The sequence below is a fragment of the Ochotona princeps genome, chromosome 33 (assembly GCF_030435755.1).
Source record: "Ochotona princeps isolate mOchPri1 chromosome 33, mOchPri1.hap1, whole genome shotgun sequence".
NCBI lineage: Eukaryota > Metazoa > Chordata > Mammalia > Lagomorpha > Ochotonidae > Ochotona > Ochotona princeps.
Genome location: NC_080864.1, coordinates 6,897,150 through 6,918,970, shown reverse-complemented (window position 1 = coordinate 6,918,970; position 21,821 = coordinate 6,897,150). Strand labels below are relative to the sequence as shown.

Here is a 21,821-nt window from a genome sequence, read left to right as displayed (position 1 = left end):
GAATCTCCCCTGTGGCTTCATTCTCCAAATGGCTGCAACTCCATCCGGGTCTCTTACATGGGTATCAGGGATCCAGGCACTTGAGCCATCACCCGCTATACATGGTGGGAGTGGAGAAGCCAGGAGAGGAAGCGGACCCTCCCAGCTGAGACCACAGGCATCCCAAATGGCAACTCAACCAATGGCATAGATGCCCGCCCCAAGAATTGCCATTTCCATCATGTTCCCAGACCAGGCTGCTCTGGCTCCTGGTCTGGCCTTTTCATGACCTCATTTCCATGGGATTCATCCACAGCATGGTGGAAGCCGGAAACCGGACAGCTGGTTCCCAGTTCTTTCTGCTGGGGCTCACGGATGACCCGGCCCTGCAGCCGCTCCTCTTCGGCCTGTTCCTATGCATCTACCTGGTCACCGTGCTGGGGAACCTGCTCATCATCCTGGCCGTGTGCTCCGATGCCCACCTCCACACCCCCATGTACTTCTTCCTCGGGGGCCTGTCCTTCGTGGACATCTGTTTCAGCACCACCACCGTCCCCAAGATGTTGACGAACCTCCGGGCCGGGGACCGCGGCATCACCTACGCCGGCTGCCTCACCCAGGCCTGTGTGGTTCTGGTGTTTGCGGGCTTGGAGAACTGTCTGCTGGCCGTGATGGCCTATGACCGCTACGTGGCCATCTGCCAGCCGCTGAGGTACACGGTGGTGATGAGCCCACGCCTGTGCGTCCTGCTGGTCCTGCTCTCGCTGTGCGCCAGCCTCCTCAATGCCCTCCTGCTCAGCCTCCCAGCGCTGCGTCTGGCCTTCTGCACGCACCTGGAGATCCCGCTTTTCTTTTGCGAGTTGGCTCAGGTCATCCGGCTAGCCTGCTCTGACACCTTCCTCAACCACCTCCTGGTCTATGTGGCTGCTTGTGGGTTCGGTGGCGTGCCTTTTGCCGGTATCCTGTTCTCCTATGTTCGCATCGTCTCCTCTGTGCTCAAAATGCCATCAGCCAAGGGGAGGCACAAAGCCTTTTCCACCTGCGGGGCCCACCTGTCTGTGGTCTCCTTGTTCTACGGAACGGGGCTGGGCGCGTATGTTGGTTCTGCCTTGAGCAGCTCATCCAGGCAGAGTGCAGCCGCCTCGGCGATGTATTCCGTGGTCCCCCAGATAATGAACCCCTTTATCTACAGTTTGAGGAACGCGGATATGAAGGCGGCCTTGTCTGCAGTGATGCGGCGTTCTCTTCAGACATGGGTCGCACAGAATCAGTCACGGAGCCAGAAAGCCTGAGCCCATGTCCGTGGGGACGGCTCACCCACGGGAACCTAACAGGGTGACCCACAGGCTCCGTGCATGTGTCAGAATGCTGGTTCGCGTCTCGGCTGCCCCACTTGCCATCCACGTGGCCAACCCTGAATGCATCTGTAAGTTCCTGGCTGTTACGGGCGTATAGGAAGTGAGCCAGCAGATGGAAGGTCCATCTTTGCCTCTGTCTCTGTCTCTCTCTCTGTCACTCTGTCAAACAAATTGTATATGTATGTATACACATACATATTTAAAATCAAAAATGCGTATCGTGTCTCATTGAACATGCCTCTTTCCTCCCATTGTCGCACGTAAAGAATCCAATGTAGCCACTTACGTAGAATTCACACTGTATTAAGGACTTTAAGCAAACAAGAGAAGAGGTTTATTATAGATGCGGGCAAGTTACATCCGAATGCTGTCCCCATCTAATAGAAGGAAGTTGGACATCTGAAAATTATGGCATTTGTGGGAGGTGCTGAACAAATTCCCCAGACAGACACCAGGGGGGCAATTGTACTTCCCTGAGTGACTTGCGGGAAGTCATTAAGAGAAGTTTCTTCTCCCCCAGCAATCACAAAGATGTTGCTTTACAAAGCGCACGCACATGAGGGCCCAGCGCCGTGGCGTGGCGGCTGAAGTCCTCATCTTGAACGCCCCGGGATCCCATAGGGGCGCCGGTTCTAATCCCGGCAGCTCCACTTCCCATCCAGCTCCTGCTTGTGGCCTGGGAAAGCAGTCGAGGATGGCCCAAAGCCTTGGCATCCTGCACCTGTGTGGGAGACCTGGAGGAAGTTCCTAGCTCCTGGCTTCGGATCGGCACAGCACCGGTCATTGCGGTCACTTGGCTTGTGAATGAGCAGATGGAAGATCTTCCTCTGTCTCTCCTCCTCTCTGTATATCTGACTTTCCAATAAAAATAAATAAATAAATAAAAGCACACATGAATGTGACTTTCCCATTTGTCTATAACTTACCCTTGCCTCTGTTGTGGGACAGGCATCTGATTTCATTGTATCTACATAAATCATCAATTTTACTGACTGCCTTTCCTACGAATTCACGCTTTTCCATTGCGGTGCCACCTTTAAAAAACATATTTATTTATTTGAAAATCAGAGTGACAGAGAGAGAGGGGTGCTGAGAGGGAGAGGAAGAGAGAGAGCTATCTTCCATGTGCTGGGTCGCTCCCCCGATGGTCACAACAGCCAGAAACTGCACGAAGCTCAAGTCAGGAGCCAAGAACTCCTGCGTGGACGGCAGGGACTCAAGCACCTGGCCCGTCTTCTGTGGCTTCCCCAGGCAGGTGAGCAGGCAGGCAGATTGAAAACAGAGTAGCCGAGACCCGCACCCGCACTGCCATACGGGAGGCTGGCGTCACAGGTGGTGGCTGAACCCACTGTGCCCCCATACCAGCTTCTCTGTGATGCCACTTCTGGGAGGCAGGCAGGCATGGAAAGTCAGATATACAGAGAGGAGGAGAGACAGAGAGAAAGAGCTTGCCTCCGCTCATTCACTCCCCAAGTGACCGCAATGGCCAGAGCAGAGCTTATCTGGAGCCAGGAGCCTTTTCCAGGTCTCCCACGCGGGTGCAGGGTCCCAAAGCTTTGGGCCTTCCTCCACTGCTTTCCCAGGCCACAAGCAGGGAGCTGGATGGGAAGCAGGGCCGTTGGGATTAGAACTGGCGCCCATATGGGATCCCGGGGCACATTCAAGGCGAAGCCTTTAGCCACGAGGCTACCGCACTGGGCCCTTCAAATTGCTTTTAAAATCCAGTTTGCTGCATATATCAGAATAATTTCCTCTTAATAAGATATTTGGACTTCCAGGTTTTGTGCAACTAATCACAGAAACATTCTCCCATTGGATGTATCCGGGAGACAAATTGTGCAGGTGGTCCTGTGGCCAACATGGTTATGGAAAGATGCTAAAACCCCACCGATCATTAGAAAAACACGAAAGAACACTAGCGTGAGCCAAACCGCAAAGCACGCCATCTGCTGTTCAAAGCAGAAAACAACAGGTCATTGGTAAGCAACCAAAATTCTACGTACTGTGGGCAGAAATTCCAAATGAGGTGGGGCGCTACAGCGCACAATGGCACTTCCAAAAAAAAAAAAAATGTTAAACAAATATTGAATTATTCTAGGACCCGGCAGTACCACTTCTTGGCTAGATACCTGGAAGAACCGCAAGCAGCATGCGGAGAGAAATATTTGGACACCTGTTGATGTTACAGGAGCTAGAAGGTGCAAACAGCCCACATGAGCCTGCCAGGGGAAGGGATACGCTAGACGTGCTGTGCTGTAGTGCGTTAAACCTCTGCCCGCAGCGCCGACGTACCCTATGGACGCCAGTTCGAGTCCCGGTTGCTCTACTTCCCATTCAGCTCCCTGTTTCCCGGCCTGGGAAATCAGCGGAGGATGGCCCAAGTGCTTGGGGCCCTATAACCCCCACACGGGGGGCCCAGAGGAAGCTCCTAGCTCCTGGCTCCTGAATTTGAACAGGCCCAGCTTTTGGCCTCTGTGTCCGGGACCGCTGTAAGCTGAGTGGCTTGCCAGGATTTCCTGGACGGAAACACTGGGTGGCTCGCAAGGCGTGCCTGCCGCCACTAGAAGCCGCTGCTGCCCCGCTGTCTGTGGCTGCTTTGTTTTCACGCACTGTTGTACAAAATAAAGAAGTGTTAAGATTCAACTCGAAGAACCCAATTTAAAAAAAAAAACATGGGTCAAAGGACTGGTGCGATGGCTCAACTAGTTCATCCTCTACCTGCAAGAGCCAGCATCCTGTCAGGATGGTGCTCCATAGTCAGGCAGTTCCACTTCCCGTCAGGCTACCTGCTTGTGGCCTGAGAAAGCAGCAGAGGATGACAATTGGGACCCGGTGCCTGGGCGAGAGACCCAGAAAAAGCTCCTGGCTCCTGGCTTTGGATTGATTCAGCTTCGTCTGCTGCGACCATCTGAGGGAAGACTCAGAGGATGGAAGATCTTTCTCTCTGCCTCTCCTTCTGTCTCATTTGGCTTTCCCAATAAAGCAAATGTCTTTTAAAAGAAAAAGTGGGTCAAAGATTTCACAGAAACCGGAGAAAACGGACTTCAAGGAACACGTAGCTGAGAGCCGTGTAGCATGAGGGAAATCCGAACGGAAACCAGCCACAGCTTCTGTGGTCGTAAGTTTCTATCTCAATACCCAAAAAGCGGCAGGAAAGAGAGCGGCTCAGCCATCACTGGTGGGAACACAAAATGGAACAGCTACCTTAGCAGGGAGCTGGGCACACGCTTTGGAAACTTTTTGCTAATTTCAGAGCCACTCTTTGTTTTCAATTCACCCAAAAGGGCCCGGTGCTAGAGCGTAGTGGTTAAAGTCCCCCGCCTTGAACGTGCCGGGATCCCATATGGGCGTTGCTTCTAGTCTCGGCAGCTCCACTTCCCACTCAGCTCCCTGCTTGTGGCCTGGGAAAGCAGTGAAGGACGGCCCAAAGCCTTGGGACCCTGCACCTGCGTAGGGGAGACCTGGAAAGAAGTTCCCGGCTCCTGGCTTTGGATCGGTGTAGCACCGGCCATTGCAGTCACTTGGGGAGTGAATCATCGGACGGAAGATCTTCCTCTCTGTCTCGTCTCCTCTATGTACATCTGCCTTTCCAATAAAAACAATAAATAGGGCCCGGTGCGATAGCATAATGGTTAAAGTCCTTGCCTTGCATGTGCCCCAGGATCCCATATGGGCGCCAGTTCTAATCCTGGCGGCCCTGCTTCCCATCCAGCTCCCTGCTTGTGGCCTGGGAAAGCAGTGGAGGACAGCCCAAAGCCTTGGGGACCCTGCACCCACGTGGGAGACCCTCAAGAGGTTCCTGGTTCCTGGCATCGGATCGGCGCGCACCGGTCCATTGCGGCTCACTTGCGGTGGGAGAGTTCCCATCTACTCGAATGCCTACAACAGCCAGGGCTGTGACAGGCTGAAGGTTGGAGTCAGAAACTCAGTCTGGGTCTCCCGCATGGATGGCGGGAACCCCGACTCTCACTGCTGTCACTGCTGCCAGCCACAGCAAGGCAGCTGGGATGGAGATGGGGATTGGAACTGAGACTCGATGTTCTGGGGTAGAGATGTGGGATTGTCCAGCCATTGTGTCCACCCTGAGCCCACCACCTGCCCTGGCTTTGGGATTCCTTAAGCCATGAAGAGAGCTTTGAACTTTTCAAGAATTTCGGATCTGAGGACCTTGAGATTGGGAAACGTCCGAGAAGAGGGAGTTAAGACGATGAGGAGAGCTTGTTCCCAGAAAGGGGGTGCAGAGAAACTGGGGGGGAAACAGGAGGCTCATCCCACAGGTGCCTCCTGAGAGACCTGGCGTGGTCCACACAGGCTTCTGGCCACCGTGTCCCAGTCCCGGCAGGAAACTGAACTGCCCAGGGAATCGAGGGCAAATTGAACAATTTGTCTAACAAGGAGCCTTGGGAACTGGCTCCTTATTGGCTCAGAAATCATACATATTCCCTCAGTTCCTACAGCTTCTCCCCCCCAGCCCAGCTCCTCCTCTGTGGGAAGAATTGAAGACAGGGGAGCGGGCATGCGGATGTGTGCACCTGCAGGGTCCTCTTCTGGCCCTTTCCAGGAAACGGACGTTGCTGTTGCGTGTCAAGAGAGGAGACTGAGCCGAAGGAACGCAACGAGAAACAAGACAGCAAAGTAAGTGATGGAGAGAGAGAGAGGAAACTTAAACAACAGCAGTTAGTCAGTGGCAAGGTTTGCGATCTCAGACACATAGCAGCGAAAAGGTTCTCCCTGGCCAAGCAGCGCCCACCTGCAAGCCCAGCATCCAAGGGCTATTGCTAACCCTCTGGCTTGACGCAGTCCAGCTCTGAGGCTACCAAGCCGTGCTTCCTAGTAACTGGGTCAAGCGTTCCCAGCCCCTTTGAATGCATCCGGAGAGCGGTCCCCCCCTGTGGTTTCTCTGACACCAGTGTGGGTCAGTCCTCTCGCTGCATCTTGGAGATAATCTTTTAAGATCTGTCCAGAGTGAGACCTCAGACCCAGGGTCGGCAGGGCCCAGGTGGGAGTTTCGCCTCCATAGAGGTTAGGCAAGAAGATGGAACTTTAAGAGTTGTTCCAGTCCTGACGCTTTTCCCCAAGAGCTGGGGCAGCAGGAGCGACAGAGCAGGTGTACTGAGATGTTGGCATCCATCGGGGAGGAGATGGAGGCCGGTGACCAAAAGGATGTTCATAAATGCCAACCCTTCTATGATGGCGACAGGTGGACCGTCGCCAGCTGCCTCAGAGTGGCACACGCTTCCAATCGGAGGGCAGGGGGACCCAGAGGAGGCTGGGGTGGAGGCCAGCAGCCACGGGGAGACAGAGAAAAGAGACAGTACCTCCTCGGGGACCTGAGCTGTGACCAATTCATATGTCCAACGCGTGCTCACCCAGGCCAAGCCTCGACCACCCAGCTCCTCAGCGGGATACTATGCTCTGACTCCCAGCTGGATAACAGGATATATTGCAGATGCGAAGCGCGGCTTGGCACACTTGGACTTCCCAACCAACAGCAGGGAACACAAAGCAGCGGGGAGTGGGGGTGGAAATGGCAGTTGGGGTGGGGGCTGTGGGACGCCAGCACATTGCATCCCTGGGTTGGTAAACACAGGTTTGCAAGAGATGCAGCCAGTTGCTTTTACTGTTGCTGTTTCTGCATTCTACATATTCAAGCGGGTAATGACTCAACGTTTTCAACAGATGATGGTTAAGGGAGATCTGTTGGCATTTCCATTTGGTTTGTAAAAAAGTGTTTTTGTTGTTGTTGTTGTTAATAGTTTGGAGCCGGCGCTTCGGCACAGTGATGGAGGTTTCATGTCACAGCCTGCACTGGGCAGAGGCTGCTGGTGGGAGTCCCGGCTCTGCCCTCACTTCCAGCTCCTTGCTGGGAGTGACAAGGAGCAGGTGACGGCTTGTCTCGGGTGGCTGGGTCCCTGCTATCCGTAGGGACGGTCTACATGGTACCCTGCGCACTTGACTTTGAGTTCACCAACGGTTGTGGCCATGTGGGGAGTGACCCGACAGGCGGGAGCGCTCTGTTTTTTCCAAATAAAATTGGAACGAACTATTTAAGTAGCATACCTAATAGCCGTAGATACGTATGTACATATATTTTTACAAACACACACACGCACAATGTTATGCTGTACTATATGTCATGACACATATATAATATGTAAATATATAAAAAGACATGTTTATATTATATATTATATATTCAAATCTGAATATATATCCAAATATATATCATATATAAATATATGAACACACATATATATTTGTAAAAATATTTATAAATATAAAATATATTATTCAATACAAGATATTTTATATATTATATACTATAATAAAATTATTTTATATAATATAGAATATAATTCTATAATTTTATAATATTTCTATTATATATTAAGTATTATAGATGATTATAAATATATAAATATTATAAAATTATATATGAATATATGTGAATATATAAAAACATATATAAATATAAATATAAATATATATAAGATTTATTTCTATATTTATATTGTAAGAATACTATATATTATATGATATCAAATATTTGTGTTATATATTTATATGTAATTTTATCATATTTATATTTATAATTATATATTATATTATATTATATTACATATAAATAACTTTATAATCTCCGTATATAATTTTATTATCCCTCTATATATAATAATTTTATTATCTTCATATATCTCTCTATATAAATATACATATAAATATTATATTATATTTAGATACGCCGGGTTGTTTTTTTAGTATTATTGAAAGAATTATTTTTATTACAAAGTCAGATATACAGAGAAGTGGTGAGAGAAAGATCTTCCGTCCGATGATTCACTCCCCAAGTGACCACAACAGCCGGTGTTGTGCTGATCTGAAGCCGGGAACCAGGAACCTCCTCCAGGTCTCCCACGCGGGTGCAGGGTCCCAAGGCTTTGGGTCGTCCTCGACTGCTTTCCCAGGCCACAAGCAGGGAGCTGGATGGGAAGTGGAGCTGCCGGGATTAGAACTGGCGCCCATATGGGATCCCAGTGCATTCAAGGCGAGGACTTTAGCCGCTAGACCACGCCACGGGGCCCGAAACTTGTAATCTTTAAAATTTCTCTCCTCAATTTTCAGTCGTAAAGAAGCGAAAAACATCTCAAAAAAAAAAAAATTTACGAGTTTTCAATAGTGCCTAGCGTGCACATGGCCAGGCTAAGGATGCAAGGCCACGGTTAGCCATCAGCCTGAAGGCCACACTTTTCCCATGTCACACAGCTGGCAAGGTGCAAGCCTTCGTAAGCTATGGGGTGGATAGCTTTCTCTCCTTTCTGTGAAGTATGTGCAGGCTGAGTGTCCCAAAGGTCAGAGATTGCAAACTTTTTGGAGCACTGAAATGATACTCAAGTGGAAAACGTATGAATGGGGTGATGGTCAAAACAAGGGTACACCAAAAACAGTGTACCCCAAAACATTCTCTGGGGTCACATATATACAAAGTAGAAGTAAATTGCATCTTTACCCTTGGGACCTGCTTCCACTAGGTGAAACTTTTTTTTTTTTAAGATGTATTATTTACTTTTATTGCAAAGTCAGATACAAAGGCAAGGAAGTAGAAGAGCATCCAAGGTTGGCAAGCGTGAGGGAGATGCTGGCATTCTTCATTCTCGGGCTGGATAAGAATCAGACCCTTTGGTCTTCAGTTTCCCAAGCCCGTGTGCAGTCAATCCTGCACTCTACCCAATCCCACACTGCCCGCAAGCCACAAGGAAACCCTAAAACGTGGGCCCTGTCACATCACGCCCTTCTTAATAACCCCAATGTGGACAGGATTGGCAAGGAGAGACCCAAGTCTTTGAGCCATCCTTACTGCCTCCCCACAGGTACGTTAGCAGGGAGCTGGATCAGGTGTGGGGAAGCTGGGATTTGAACCAGCCACTCTGATATGGGGTATGGGTGTTGTAAGCACAGCTTAGCCTGCTGTGCCACAATGCCCACCCTGCGGATTCCTGCTGTTGGGTATCTACACTGTTATCAAGGGAGGTTTTATTTTATTTATTTTTTTAAAGATTTATTTATTTTTATTGCAAAGTCAGATATACAGAGAGACAGAGAGGAAGATCTTCCGTCTGATGTTTCACTCCCCAAGCGGCCGCAACGGCCGGAGCTGAGCCAATCCGAAGCCAGGAGCCAGAAACTTATTCCAGGTCTCCCACGCGGGTGCAGGGTCCCAAGGCTTTGGGCCATCCTCAGCTGTTTTCTCAGGCCACAAACAGGGAGCTGGATGGGAAGTGGGGCTGCCAGGATTAGAACCGGCGTCCATATGGGATCCCGGGCATGCAAGGTGAGGACCTTAACCACTACACTATCACATCAGGCCCCAAGGGAGGTTTTAAAAATTATTTATGTGAAAGACAGAATGTTTGTGTGTGTGTGTGTGTGAGAGAGAGAGAGACAGAGAGAGAGAGAGAGAGAGAGAGAGAGAGAGAGACTGCAATGGCCAGGGTTGGGTTGAAGCTAGGAGCTTCATCTGGGTTTTCTCCATGGGCTGCAAGGGCCCATCCATGGTCTATTTTCTGTTCCTTTCCCAGGCCTGGTAGCAGGGACTGGGATTAGAAGTGGGGCATCCGCCAAAGCTTGAACCAACAGCCATATAGGACACATCACATACAGAATAGCTTAGCATGTTGCACCTCAACACAGGTTTGGTAATCATTTTGATTTACTCTTTTAGACAATTATCCCTTAGTATCCATGGGGTTTCATTTCAGGACCTGCCCTCTTCCCAACCCCCTCACAAGATGCAAAAACCCTCACATCCCACATATACAATGATGTCTTATTTTCATACTTGCTCAGTAAAAATGCAATATTTTTTTCAACATATTCCCCATTTACTAATAAGGGCCAACTCCTGTTTCTGCTCTAACTTTAACTTGGTTTATCAGAATCTCTTTGTGTCTGTAGCATTTTTCTGCCAAGGCAGAAGTTAAAACTTTTTTTTAAAAGGTCTATTTATTTTTATTGGAAAGGCGGATATAGAGAGACGAGGAGAGACAGAGAGGAAGATCACCCGTCCGATGGTTCACAACCCAAGTGAGTGCAACGGCTGGTGCTGCGCCAATCCGAAGCCAGGAGCCAGGAGCTTTTCAGTGTCTCCCATGCAGGTGCAGGGTCCCAAGGCTTTGGGCCGTCCTCCACTGCTTTCCCAGGCTACAAGCGGGGAGCTGGATGGGAAGCAGGGCCACCAGGATTAGAACCGGCGCCCATATGGAATCCCGGCGCGTGCAAGGCGAGGACTTTAACCACTATGCTACCGCACCGAGCCCAGAAGTTAAAACCTATATGCCCCCTTTTTAGTGGTTGCACCTGGATGTGGATCAGGACTCTATTCTGCAATTCAGTATGAGAACCACGCACATGAATGCCAACGCCCCTGCTTCTTTATCCATCACTACACCCTCTCCTTATTAGTCCTGAGTGTTCAAAACACGATGTGCTGTTTTCCCATCTACATTCCAACCCCTTGGTTGACTGGCACTCCCCCGACGCCACTCCTTTCTGGAGTTGGCATGTTTTGTTCTGGAGTGCAACCTTCACAGGCGTTCTTTCAAAAAAAAGGACCCATGCATCAAGCACAGTTCTGGTCTCACCATCTTCATAGGAAGAGGAAGCAGCAGATGGGGCTGCTCCAGACACATCATCGCAGGAAGAAAGAGTGCCCAACACACACACACACACACACACACACACACACACACACCCTTTGCATCCCAACTAGCTCAGGTGAGGAGTAGCATGTGATCTCATTGGACACTCAGTTTCCAAAATCCACCTGTGCCTTGCAGTATCCTATCTGTGCCTTGCAGTATCCTATCTGTGCATTGCGGTATCCTAGCTGTGCATTGCGGTATCCTATCTGTGCCTTGCGGTATCCTATCTGTGCACTGCGGTATCCTATCTGTGCCTTGTGGTATCCTATCTGTGCATTGCGGTATCCTATCTGTGCCTTGCGGTATCCTATCTGTGCATTGCGGTATCCTAGCTGTGCCTTGCGGTATCCTATCTGTGCCTTGCGGTATCCTAGCTGTGCCTTGCGGTATCCTAGCTGTGCCTTGTGGTATCCTATCTGTGCCTTGCGGTATCCTATCTGTGCCTTGCGGTATCCTAGGTTAAGCCTCTATCGTGGCCAGCATCTCATATGGGTGCCGGTTCGTGTCCTGGCTGCTCCGCTTCCCATCCAGCACCCTGATAATGCCCCCAGAAAAGCAGCAGCAGAATGACCCAAGTGTTTGGGTCCCTCTACCATGTAGGAGGCCTAGAAAAGGCTCCTCGTGCCTGAGTTTGAACCGGTCCAATTCTGGCTGTTGCTGCCACTCTGGGGAGTGAACTAGAGGATGGGGAAGATCTCTCTCAGCAACTCTGCCTTTAAAATAAAAAAAAATAAATAATAAAGTCATCTAACATCTCGTAACCCTCCCCAACAGTACTTCCAGAACACTCACAGCCATGGGACCCAGCAACCAAACGAGCACATCCGAGTTCATCCTCCTGGGCCTTGCAGAAAGCCCGGAACGGGAGACTCTCCTCTTCTCTGTCTTCCTCTGCATGTATGTGGTCACAGTTATGGGCAACCTGCTCATCGTCCTGGCCATCAGCTGGGACTCCCACCTCCACACGCCCATGTATTTCTTCCTGGCCAACCTCTCCTGGGTGGACTTGTGCCTGGCCACCAACACCATCCCCAAGATGTTGGTGAACCTCCAGACCAAAGGCAAGTCCATCTCCTACTCCTGCTGCCTCGTCCAGATGTACTTCTTCCATTTTTTCGGCATCGTGGACAGCGTCCTCCTAGCCGTCATGGCGTACGACCGCTTCGTGGCCATCTGTCACCCTCTGCGTTACGCCACTGTCATGAGTCCACGCCTCTGCGGCCTCCTCGTCGGTGGCCTGTGGTTGTTCTCCTGCTCCGTCTCCCTCACCCACGTCCTGCTCGTGGCGCGCCTGGTTTTCTGCGGCCACAACGAGCTGCCCCACTACTTCTGCGACCTCACGCCCCTCCTCCGGCTTTCCTGCACGGACACCATGGTCAACAGGATCTTTGTGCTTGTTGTGGCGGGGATGGTGATCGCGGCGCCCTTCGTCTGCATCCTGGCCTCCTATGCACGTATCATGGTGGCTGTCGTGGGGGTCTCCTCTGTCGGGGGCAGGAGGAAAGCCTTCTCCACCTGCGGCTCCCACCTCACCGTGGTCACTCTCTTCTACGGCACGACCATCGGGGTCTACCTGTGTCCCTCCTCTGTCCGCACGGTTGACAAAGAAAAGGCCGCAGCCGTCATGTACACAGCGGTCACCCCCATGCTGAACCCCTTCATCTACAGTCTGAGGAACAGGGACCTGAAGGGGGCCCTGAGAAAGCTTATCCAAAGGAAGGTCGCCTTGTCACCCTGACCACCCCAGCACTGGGGGATACGCGGTGGCAGGTGTCAGGATCTACCCTGGTTCAGAACCCACGCTAGACACACACACACACACACACACACACACACACACACACACAGTCTCCTGTTACTGCTCAAAACGGGGTGCGGGAGGAGGTCGGGGAGGGAGATGGGGCGACACGAACATTCTGGGAAAGCATCACCCATCAGGTGAACACCACAGAGTGGACTCCCCGATCCCATATGGCATAGGTCACGCACCTGATGTGGCCTTCTTCATCCAAGAAGGGACTGGGCAGGGCCGGCATGGTGGCACAGTAAATCAAGCCACTGCTTGGGGCGTTGGCGTCTGGTTATCAGAGTACCGGTTCGAATCCCAGCTGCTCAGTTTCTATTCTTTCCTTATTTTTCTTTTTTCTCTTCTTTCATTTCCTTTTTCTTTCTTTCTTTCTTACTTACTTATTTTTTGTGGAAAGGCTGATTTAAATAGAGAAGGAGATACAGAGAGAAAGCTCTTTCGTGCACTGATTCACTGCCCAAGTGGCCACAATGGCTGGAGCTGAGCCTAGCCAAAGCCAGGAGCCAGGAACCTCCTCCGGGTCTCCCACGCGGGTGCAGGGTCCCAAGGCTTTGGGCCATCCTCCACTGCTTTCCCAGGCCACAAGCAGGGAGCTGGATGGGAAGTGAGGCAGCAGAAGATGGTCTAGTTGCTTGGGAGAGGCTACCATGAATTTCTTGGCTCCTGGCTCAGACCTGGCTATCGTAGTCATTTGGAAGAGGAATCAGCGGATGGAAGATATCTCTCTCTCTGTGTTGCTCTCTCAAATAAATAAACAACCACACTAAACATGAGCTGTGTGAGGCTGCCGTTGACTTTCTGGATGTAGTGTTTTGCAGTAAACTTGTAAGTAGAAATACACTCCAGGGACCTCGTATCGCATCTCAGTAGGTTCAGCTGTTGTCTGCAGTGCCTGGACCCTATGTGGGTACCCGTTCTGGAGCCCAGCTGCTCCAGGTCTGGTCCATATTCCTGCTGACACACCTGGAAAAGCCACAGCAGAAGGCCCAAGTGCTCTGGCCTTGGCCACTCATGTGGGAATTCCAGGCTCCTGGATTTGGCCCATCCCAGCCACAGCCACTGTGGCCATTTAGGGGCTGAACCAGCAGATGGAAGTATCCTGTCTGTTTCATCATCCACCCCCAGCTGTAACAGAGCCTTTAAAGTATATAAATGTTTTTAAAAGCAGAATACATGGGCCAAGTGTGGTAGCCTAGTGGCTGAAGTCCTTGCTTTGCACATGATAGGATCCCATATGGGCGCTGGTTTGTGCCCTGGCAGCCCTGCTTCCCATCCAGCTCCCTGCCTGTGGCCTGGGAAAGCAGTCGAGGACAGCCCAAAGCCTTGGGACCCTGCACCCGCGTGGGAGACCCGGAAGAGGTTCCTGGTTCTTGTTGTCTTTGACCAGTGAATTTATTTGACCAGAATTTATCTTTATTGGAAAGTCAGATATACAGAGAGGAGGAGAGACAGAGAGGAAGATCTTCCATCCGATGATTCACTCCCCAAGTGGCTGCGATGGCCAGAGTTGAGCCAATCCGAAGCCAGGAGCCCGGAGCCTCCTCTGGGTCTCCCACGCGGGTGCAGGGTCCCAAGGCTTTGGGCCGTCCTCGACTGCTTTCCCAGGCCACAAGCAGGGAGCTGGATGGGAAGTGGAGCTGCCGGGATTAGAACCGTCACCCATATGGGATCCCGGGGCGTTCAAGGCGAGGACTTTAGCCGCTAGGCCACGCCGCCGGGCCCTTGCTTAGCTATTTTCAAGAATGCCCACCACGCCAGTGTCCTCCGAGCTGGTGTCCCTTTCATAGGGATGTCGTTCTTGAAAGCTGGGCCTTGGCGCTAGCAGGGATGGCCATCAGACTGGACTTCAGGTGGGTGCAGTTCCAAGTGCGGACGCACGAGGGCAACAGACACCGGCAGAAACGCACAGAGAGCGCTTGGCATCCCTGACCCTGAGGCTGTGCTTGGTCCCCAAACGTTTCACTCAGAAACCCTGCACCCCTCAAGCAGAAGGGCTTCCCGCGCTGAGACACACAGCGCAAATACACCTCACCCGCTGGGCTCTTGCGGATTCGTCCCCTCTTCTCTTCCCTCTGGAGCGGCAGAAGCGGGGGACACTCCACTTCACACCCAAGGTATGGTGTGTTGGTGTAATAGGTTAAGCTGGTTGGAGTCCCAGCTGCTCCAGGTCTGGTCCAGCTCCCCGCTCACATGCGTAGGAAAGCAGCGGAAGATGATCCAAGGACTATGCACCTGCCAGTGACCCAAGGACTGTGCACCTGTCAACCACGTGGCAGAGCTGGGCCACGCAGTTCTGCTCATTTAGGGAGTGAATCAGCCCATGGAAGAGGTCTCTGTCTCCCTGCTAACTAAATAAATCATTAAAGACAACAACACCCCCAAAAGGGATGTTCCTTCCTGCCCATCCCGAAGGGTCACTCACGGCCAAAAACCTTCAGGCAAGACACAAATCAGTAAGAAACAATGTAACTAATCAAGTCGCTCAAAGTCGCTGGAGACCCAGAGCGAGCAAATCTATGGTTTTTAACTGTTGAACAGTAGAGGGACAGGCGGAGAGAGAGGAAACAGCTTAGGGGTCTCCTGTTCATTGATTCCCACTCCACATGCCCGGGAGCCTGGAACTCCACCCATGGGTGGCCGGGCTCCGGTCCTGGAGCCAACATCACCCAGAGCCTGCTGGAGGTGCGTTTGTGGGGGTTTGTGGGGCGCTGGGTTGAGGGCAGAGTCAGGACTCAAACCCCTGGATCCCATAGAAAATGAGCCCAGCCCAAGCAGGAGCTTAGCTGCTACAGAAGCGTCCTTCTTTCTTTAAAAGCATCCTTTTCGTTTTAGAAAATATTTGTTGGAAAGGTGGATTGACCAGAGAGAGAGAGAGAGAGAGAGAGAGAGAGGATTTTCTGCCCTTGGTTCATTCGCTAAATGACCACACTGGCCAGGGCCAGGACAGGCTGAAGGCAGCAGCTTCTTCCGCATCTCCCACGTGAATGACAGGCACCCAGACACTCGGACCTTCTTGCACTGCTTTCTAAGCTGCCGTAGCAGGGAGCTAGATCAGAAGTAGAACATGGAGGGCCTGGCGCAATAGCATAGCAGCTAATGTCCTCACCTTGAACGTGCTGGGATCCCATATGGGCGCCGGTTCTAATCCTGGCAGCTCCACTTGCCATCCAGCTCCCTGCTTGTGGCCTGGGAAAGCAGTCGAGGACGGCCCAAAGCCTTGGGACCCTGCACCTGCAAGAGAGGGACCCACTGGGACAGGCGGGGCTACAGCAGAACTAAGTCAAGCCAGAGCTACGAGAGCTCAGAGTTGAGTAAGACCTAGAAGTGCCCAGCAGCTGGCTGTGGGTGGGAGCGGGAGTGGGAGGGATGGTGGGCTCCTGCGTGGGTGTGGGTACAGGGCAGGCAAGGGCCCATCACAGAGAAGACAGAAGGGTTGGCTTAAGGAAATTCGAGCTGGGCCTGGGCCTGATCCCTGGGGGACCTGGGATTGCACCCTGCCCCCTTCCCACCCGCCATTCCTATCTACGGCCGAGGCTGGAGTGTTCTGGGTAAAACAAGACTCAGACGCAGGACAAAATACGCCACCTGTGCTCCGCGTTACGTGGTTGTGACAAGATCTGGACTTCCAGGGATCCGGCCCAGGAGACAAAGAGTCTGAAATACCACACTGCCCCCAAGAGGAAGTGTGAGGGATGTGTCTTCCTCACCAAAGGAAAAATAACCTTTGCTCCCCTGCACTGTCCCTGGGTCACGCGTGGAGAGAAAGAGGGGTAGGCTACAGTGGCGGGGTTCCAGTTCTTGCATTCCCCAGTGGGGAGCGGACCACCCTCAGCTGGGTACCCCCACAGGAGGCCAGAACCCTGCTGGGGTCCGCAGGGCTCAGGTTGCCCCCCCTGGAACCTTAGAGGCACTGAAGGGTCATGCTGGTCCCAGACCCCACGGTCGGAAATAGAGGCTGGCTGGCCACCTGTGTTCTTAGGGGGCCAAATATACATCTTAATAATAACCACCTAGGGTCGCCGGTTCTAATCCCGGCAGCTCCACTTGCCATCCAGCTCCCTGCTTGTGGCCTGGGAAAGCAGTCGAGGATGGCCCAAAGCTTTGGGACACTGCACCTGTGTGGGAGACCCGGAAGAAGTTCCTGGCTCGTGGCTTAGGATCGGCTCACACCGGCTGTTGCGGCTCGCTTGGGGAATGAATCATCAGACAGAAGATCTTCCTCTCTGTCTCTCCTCCTCTCTGTATATCTGACTTTATAATGAAAATAAAATAAATCTTTAAAAGTTTTTGCTTCTTTTTATTGGAAAGGAAGATATACAGAGAGGAGGAGAGACAGAGAGGAAGATCTTCCGTCCGATGATTCACTCCCCAAGCAGCCACGATGGCCAGAGCTGCGCTGATCTGAAGCCAGGAGCCAGGAGCTTCTTCCGGGCCTCCCACTTGGGTGCAGGGTCCCAAGGCTTTGGGCCGTCCTCGACTGCTTTCCCAGGCCACAAGCAGGGAGCTGGATGGGAAGCGGGGATTAGAATCAGCACCCAAATGGGATCCCGGACACATTCAAGGTGAGGACTTTAGCAGCTAGGCTATTGCACCAGGTCCTGGGGATTTTTTTTTTTTTTTTTTTTTTTGCAATGGGTTAAGCCACCACTTAGAATGCTGTCATTTAGCTAGTCCCAGGGTTCCAGGGCTTTGCACTTCCCATCCCAGTTGGGAGGCTGAGTGCTTGGGTGTCTACCACCCACGGGAGAGACTCAAAGGGAGGTTCCTGGCTCCTGGCTTCAGCCCTGGCTGTTGTAACCCTTGGGAGAATAAACTAGCAGTTGGAAGATCTAGCTCTCTCTGTCATTTTCTCACTCACTCCATCTCCCCACCTCTGTCCCTCTGCTTTTCAAATCAGCAATAGGAGCTTTTGAAAATTCTGGTTTCTATTTATTCCAAAGACAGAGCACCATCTGGAAAGAAGCAGAGAGAAAGACAGCCTTATGTTTTTACCCCCTGCACTGCCTGCAAAGGATGGACCAGGCCAAAAAGCAGTGAGCCTGCAATCCAACCTCCAGCTCCCCCGGGGGTAGGGTGGTGGGGGGGACACTTCCCAGGGTGGCGAGCGGAGTAGGAAGCGAAGCCAGGACCAGAACCCAGGCACTGGGCTATGGGACTCAGGTGTCCCAGGTCCTGTCACCGTGGCGAGGAAGAGAAGCCCCAGCCTGCTTGGGTGGTGCCCCCCCTCCTGCGGTTTGGCTGCCAGGTCATCCTTCGTGAGAACAATGCCCCCCTCCCCACCACGGCATTCCCCGCATTCTTGCTGCGTGACCCGGGAGTGAACCCTGGAGGATAAAATGTTAGGTGAAGTGAGCCAGGCCCAGGGATGTTAATGCTGCCTCAGTGGGGTCCAAATTCCAGCTGACAGGAGCCAGAGGCTGCTAGAGTTCCCAGAGGCTGGGGGAGGTCCCAGGAATGGGAGATAACAGACCATAAGAGGTAAAAAGGGTTGTGAAGCACTCAGAAAGTGCTCCCCTAACTCACAAAGGAGGTGGTGAGGGTGGGGTGAGGCAAGTCCGGTGAAATTCTTAAAAACCGTGTATGTTGAAATACGTGACAGTTAAAAGAAGCGATAGGGAAAAGCTGCCCTCGGGGAGTAACTGATTAAGCTGTGGCCTGTGATGCCCACAGAGGCACTGGTTCGAGTCCTGGCTGCTCCACTTGGGATCCAGCTCCCTGCTCTTGTAGGGTTTTTTGACCCCAAATACGGCAGCTACCTCAATTCTCAACTCACAGGAAAGAAGAATTTTCGTGCGGACACAGTTTAGTTTTAAAGCAAGATTTATTAGAAAAGTTGAGAAAGGAGACTCCCGTCCTAGTGACGGGAGGGGGCTCTGAGATAGAAAGGACCCTTTCCCCCTGCCATAGTGGCAAGAGGAAAAGAAAGACCCTTATCAATAGTGGAGAAAATATTTTTTAAAGGTTCACCTCAAAGATGTTTCTCCATAAATAAACACAATTCCTGGTTTCCATGGTACCTGGCCTTGGGACAAAAGGCCAGAAAGGTGTCACTGGCCAACTTCCTTGGTCCCTTTCTGATGATAAAGAGGCCAGTCTGAAGCTGTCCCCTTTGGCAATGGCCGAGACAGAATTGGGCTGAGGCTTCAGGTGGGAATTGATATGTTAATGTCGCCCCTGTCTCTTGGGGAAGCATGTTCCTGATATGTTAAAACATGCACTTGCCTTGGGAGAGATGTGCCTTGATGAATCCAAGACATGATGGGGGAAATACCGCTTTATATTTGAGAAAAAAGTGACTTGGGGACCCAGAATACCCTAACTGCCTACTACCCAGTCTAACTCCTCTCTCAGGAGCACTCGCCCCCTCTTCCCAAGGATGCCAGAGGAAAAGGGGTCAGTCAGGTAAAATCAATCGAATCTGGCCCAGCTGGTATGTAGCTGTACACCAGGGCGGTTGCAAAACTTAATGAAACGAATTTTTGAACAAGGGCAGACAAGAAAAGTGATGTTGGTCCCAGACAACTGGGACCATACAGGGTGATGGGGGGTGGGGGTGGCTTGGCACCCACAGCTGAGCCTGGCAGCCACTCGCAAAGGCTTGTCTCTTCCCAGAACCCAGGCAGAATGATTCCCAGACCCAGGGAGCCAATTGGGGCCTGGGAACCAGCAAGGGGCCCCTTCCCACCCCGCCCTCCCAGCCTCTCAGGGATTAAGCCAACCTGAGCACACTCCACACCTGTGGGCACACAGCCACCTGGAGGTCTGGCCCTGGGGCAGGGGTGTGAGCCATGCCCTGCCTGTGGGCTCGGCCTGGGGGGCTGCACCTAGGGACAAGGAATATCTTCTTAATGCCGTGAATGGCCGGCCCAAGGCAGGGCTCCCTTGCAGGCCTGCGCTGGCTCCTGGTTCTGCCGCTGCTAAGCCACCTGCTATCCACAGGTAAGGGGCCACTGCCGCCCTGGTTCCTGTGGGTCTTCACTCACCTCCTCCATGTGCCCCCAAAGAACCCTGTCCCCTCCCATCTCTCTCTCTCTCTCTCCAGTCTTTCAACGCCCCACAGTTCTTGTTTCCTGAACTTTCTTGGGGGCCTGTGAGTCCCTTGCTGGCAATAGACAGGGCTGGGCCACACCAAAGCCTGCAGCCAGGAACTTCATCTGGGCCATGCACATGAGTGCAGAGTCCCAAGCGCTCGGGGCCATCATCTGTGCTTGCCAAGCCAGCTTCATTAGCAGGAGGTGAACTGGAAGTGGAGCAGCTGGGATTTGAACCGTACGAGATGCCACTATCACGGGCAGTCGCTTAACCCACAGTGCCACAGTGTCGGCTCAAGGGACATGGGTTTGCTCACCGATGTGTGCCCAGTGCCTGGAGCAGTGCTGGGTGCCCAGGAAGTCCTCACAAAATGCATATATTTTTAAAGTATTAGGAGGTTGGAAAAGAATGCACAGAATTTTGTTTGAAAATCAGAGAGAGAGAGAGAGAGGAGAGAGAATGTTCCATCTGTTGCCTCAGTGCAAGAGTCGAAGCTGTGCAGGTCCAAAGCCAGGAGCTTTCTCCAGGTCTCCGATGTGGGTAATCATGGCCTAAGGACTTGGGCCATCTCCTGCTGCTTAACCGTGCTCATTAGCAGGGAGTTGGGTCAGAGTGGAGCATCTGGGACTTGAACCAGCACCCACAGGGGATGCTGTGCCCCGGTGTTGGTCTCACACTGTAGACTCAGCGTGCTGGGGTTAGAGATGGGATGACTGAAGGCTCACATTTAGGAGTTGAATCCTTTCCATGTCTGTCACAGGCTTGGACTCCTGAAGCCCTCCCCCGCCTCCAAACTTGGTCTTACTGAGCCTCAGGTATCCCCACCTGTGAAATGGGCACAACAATGCCAACATTAGCACCTACTTCACAGGACATGGTGAGTGGGTTCAGCGTGGATCCGCTGGATTCCAACTGGCCCAGGGACACACTCAGTGAGTGAGGGGACCCTGGCTGTGTTCAGAGAAAAGCTTTGTGGCAGGTGTTTACCTGAGACCAACGTCCGAAGATCTGGGTTTGAATCCCAGCACTGGCTCCTGATGCATGCTCTCTGCTAATGTGGAACCTGGGGGGCAGCACGACGGCCCAAGTGCTGGGACCCGTACACCCACATGGGAGACCCGGATAGAGCTCCCAGCACCTAGCCCAGCCCTGGCTGCTGCAGCTTTTAGAGGGAGTGAACCAGAGACTGAAGATCTCTCTCTCTCTCTCTCTCTCTCTCTCTCTCTCTCTCTGCCTCTGACATTAATTAAGCAAGTAAAAACTAAATCAAAACTTGAAAACCTTAGACCCATTCAGGTTTGCAGCGTTGATTTGAACAATGAGCCAGCCAGGACAGGTGCAGAGAGCACCACGCAGCCCATGCAGCACCCAGGTGCCAGACAGCTGTGACAGACATGACAGGACGCGATGCTGAAGGAAGCTGGGTGGTTGCCTCGCTCTCATTTGCTCATATGGACAGACGTGACCAGCTGGCAGCTTGTGACACAGCCGGCTGTGGCATGACTGCTTGTCACAGGAAGGCACGTTTACCGTGCAGGTCTCTCGTGCACATGGGTGGCAGGGACTCCAGGACTTGGGGCCTTGTCAAGTGTATCGGTAGGAAGCTGGATCAGAATTGGAGCATCCAGGGTTCAAGCCAGCACTCCGGTATGGGATGCTGGCTTTGCAAGTGGCAGCTTAACCCACAACACCCGCACCCGAGCTTATCTCTCATTCTGTCTTTCCATGAACTTTTGGAAGTTAGGAGGATCTCTTATCTGGGCTGGTCTGATTCCCCGTGGATCCTGAGGGATGAAGGATTGTCATATACCACATTTTAAAGAATGCTAATTTTTATTTATTTGAAATGAAGAGAGAGAGAGAGTCTTCCGCATACTGCTTCACTCCCCAAATGCCTGAAACAGCCAGAGCTAGCCCAGGCCAGATTCCAGAACCTGCAGCTTTATC

The 21,821-nt window shown here is 52.1% G+C and overlaps 2 protein-coding genes across 2 annotated transcripts; both read left to right on the top strand.

Annotated features, from left to right (window-relative positions):
- Window positions 1–296: 296 nt before the first annotated feature.
- LOC101525625 (olfactory receptor 7G2-like) lies at window positions 297–1,271 on the top strand. The gene has a single exon (XM_004596032.2). It carries the CDS (start codon window positions 297–299, stop codon window positions 1,269–1,271), a length of 975 nt encoding a protein of 324 aa, XP_004596089.2.
- Window positions 1,272–11,831: 10,560 nt separating this feature from the next.
- LOC101525383 (olfactory receptor 1M1) lies at window positions 11,832–12,773 on the top strand. The gene has a single exon (XM_004596031.2). It carries the CDS (start codon window positions 11,832–11,834, stop codon window positions 12,771–12,773), a length of 942 nt encoding a protein of 313 aa, XP_004596088.2.
- Window positions 12,774–21,821: the final 9,048 nt, after the last annotated feature.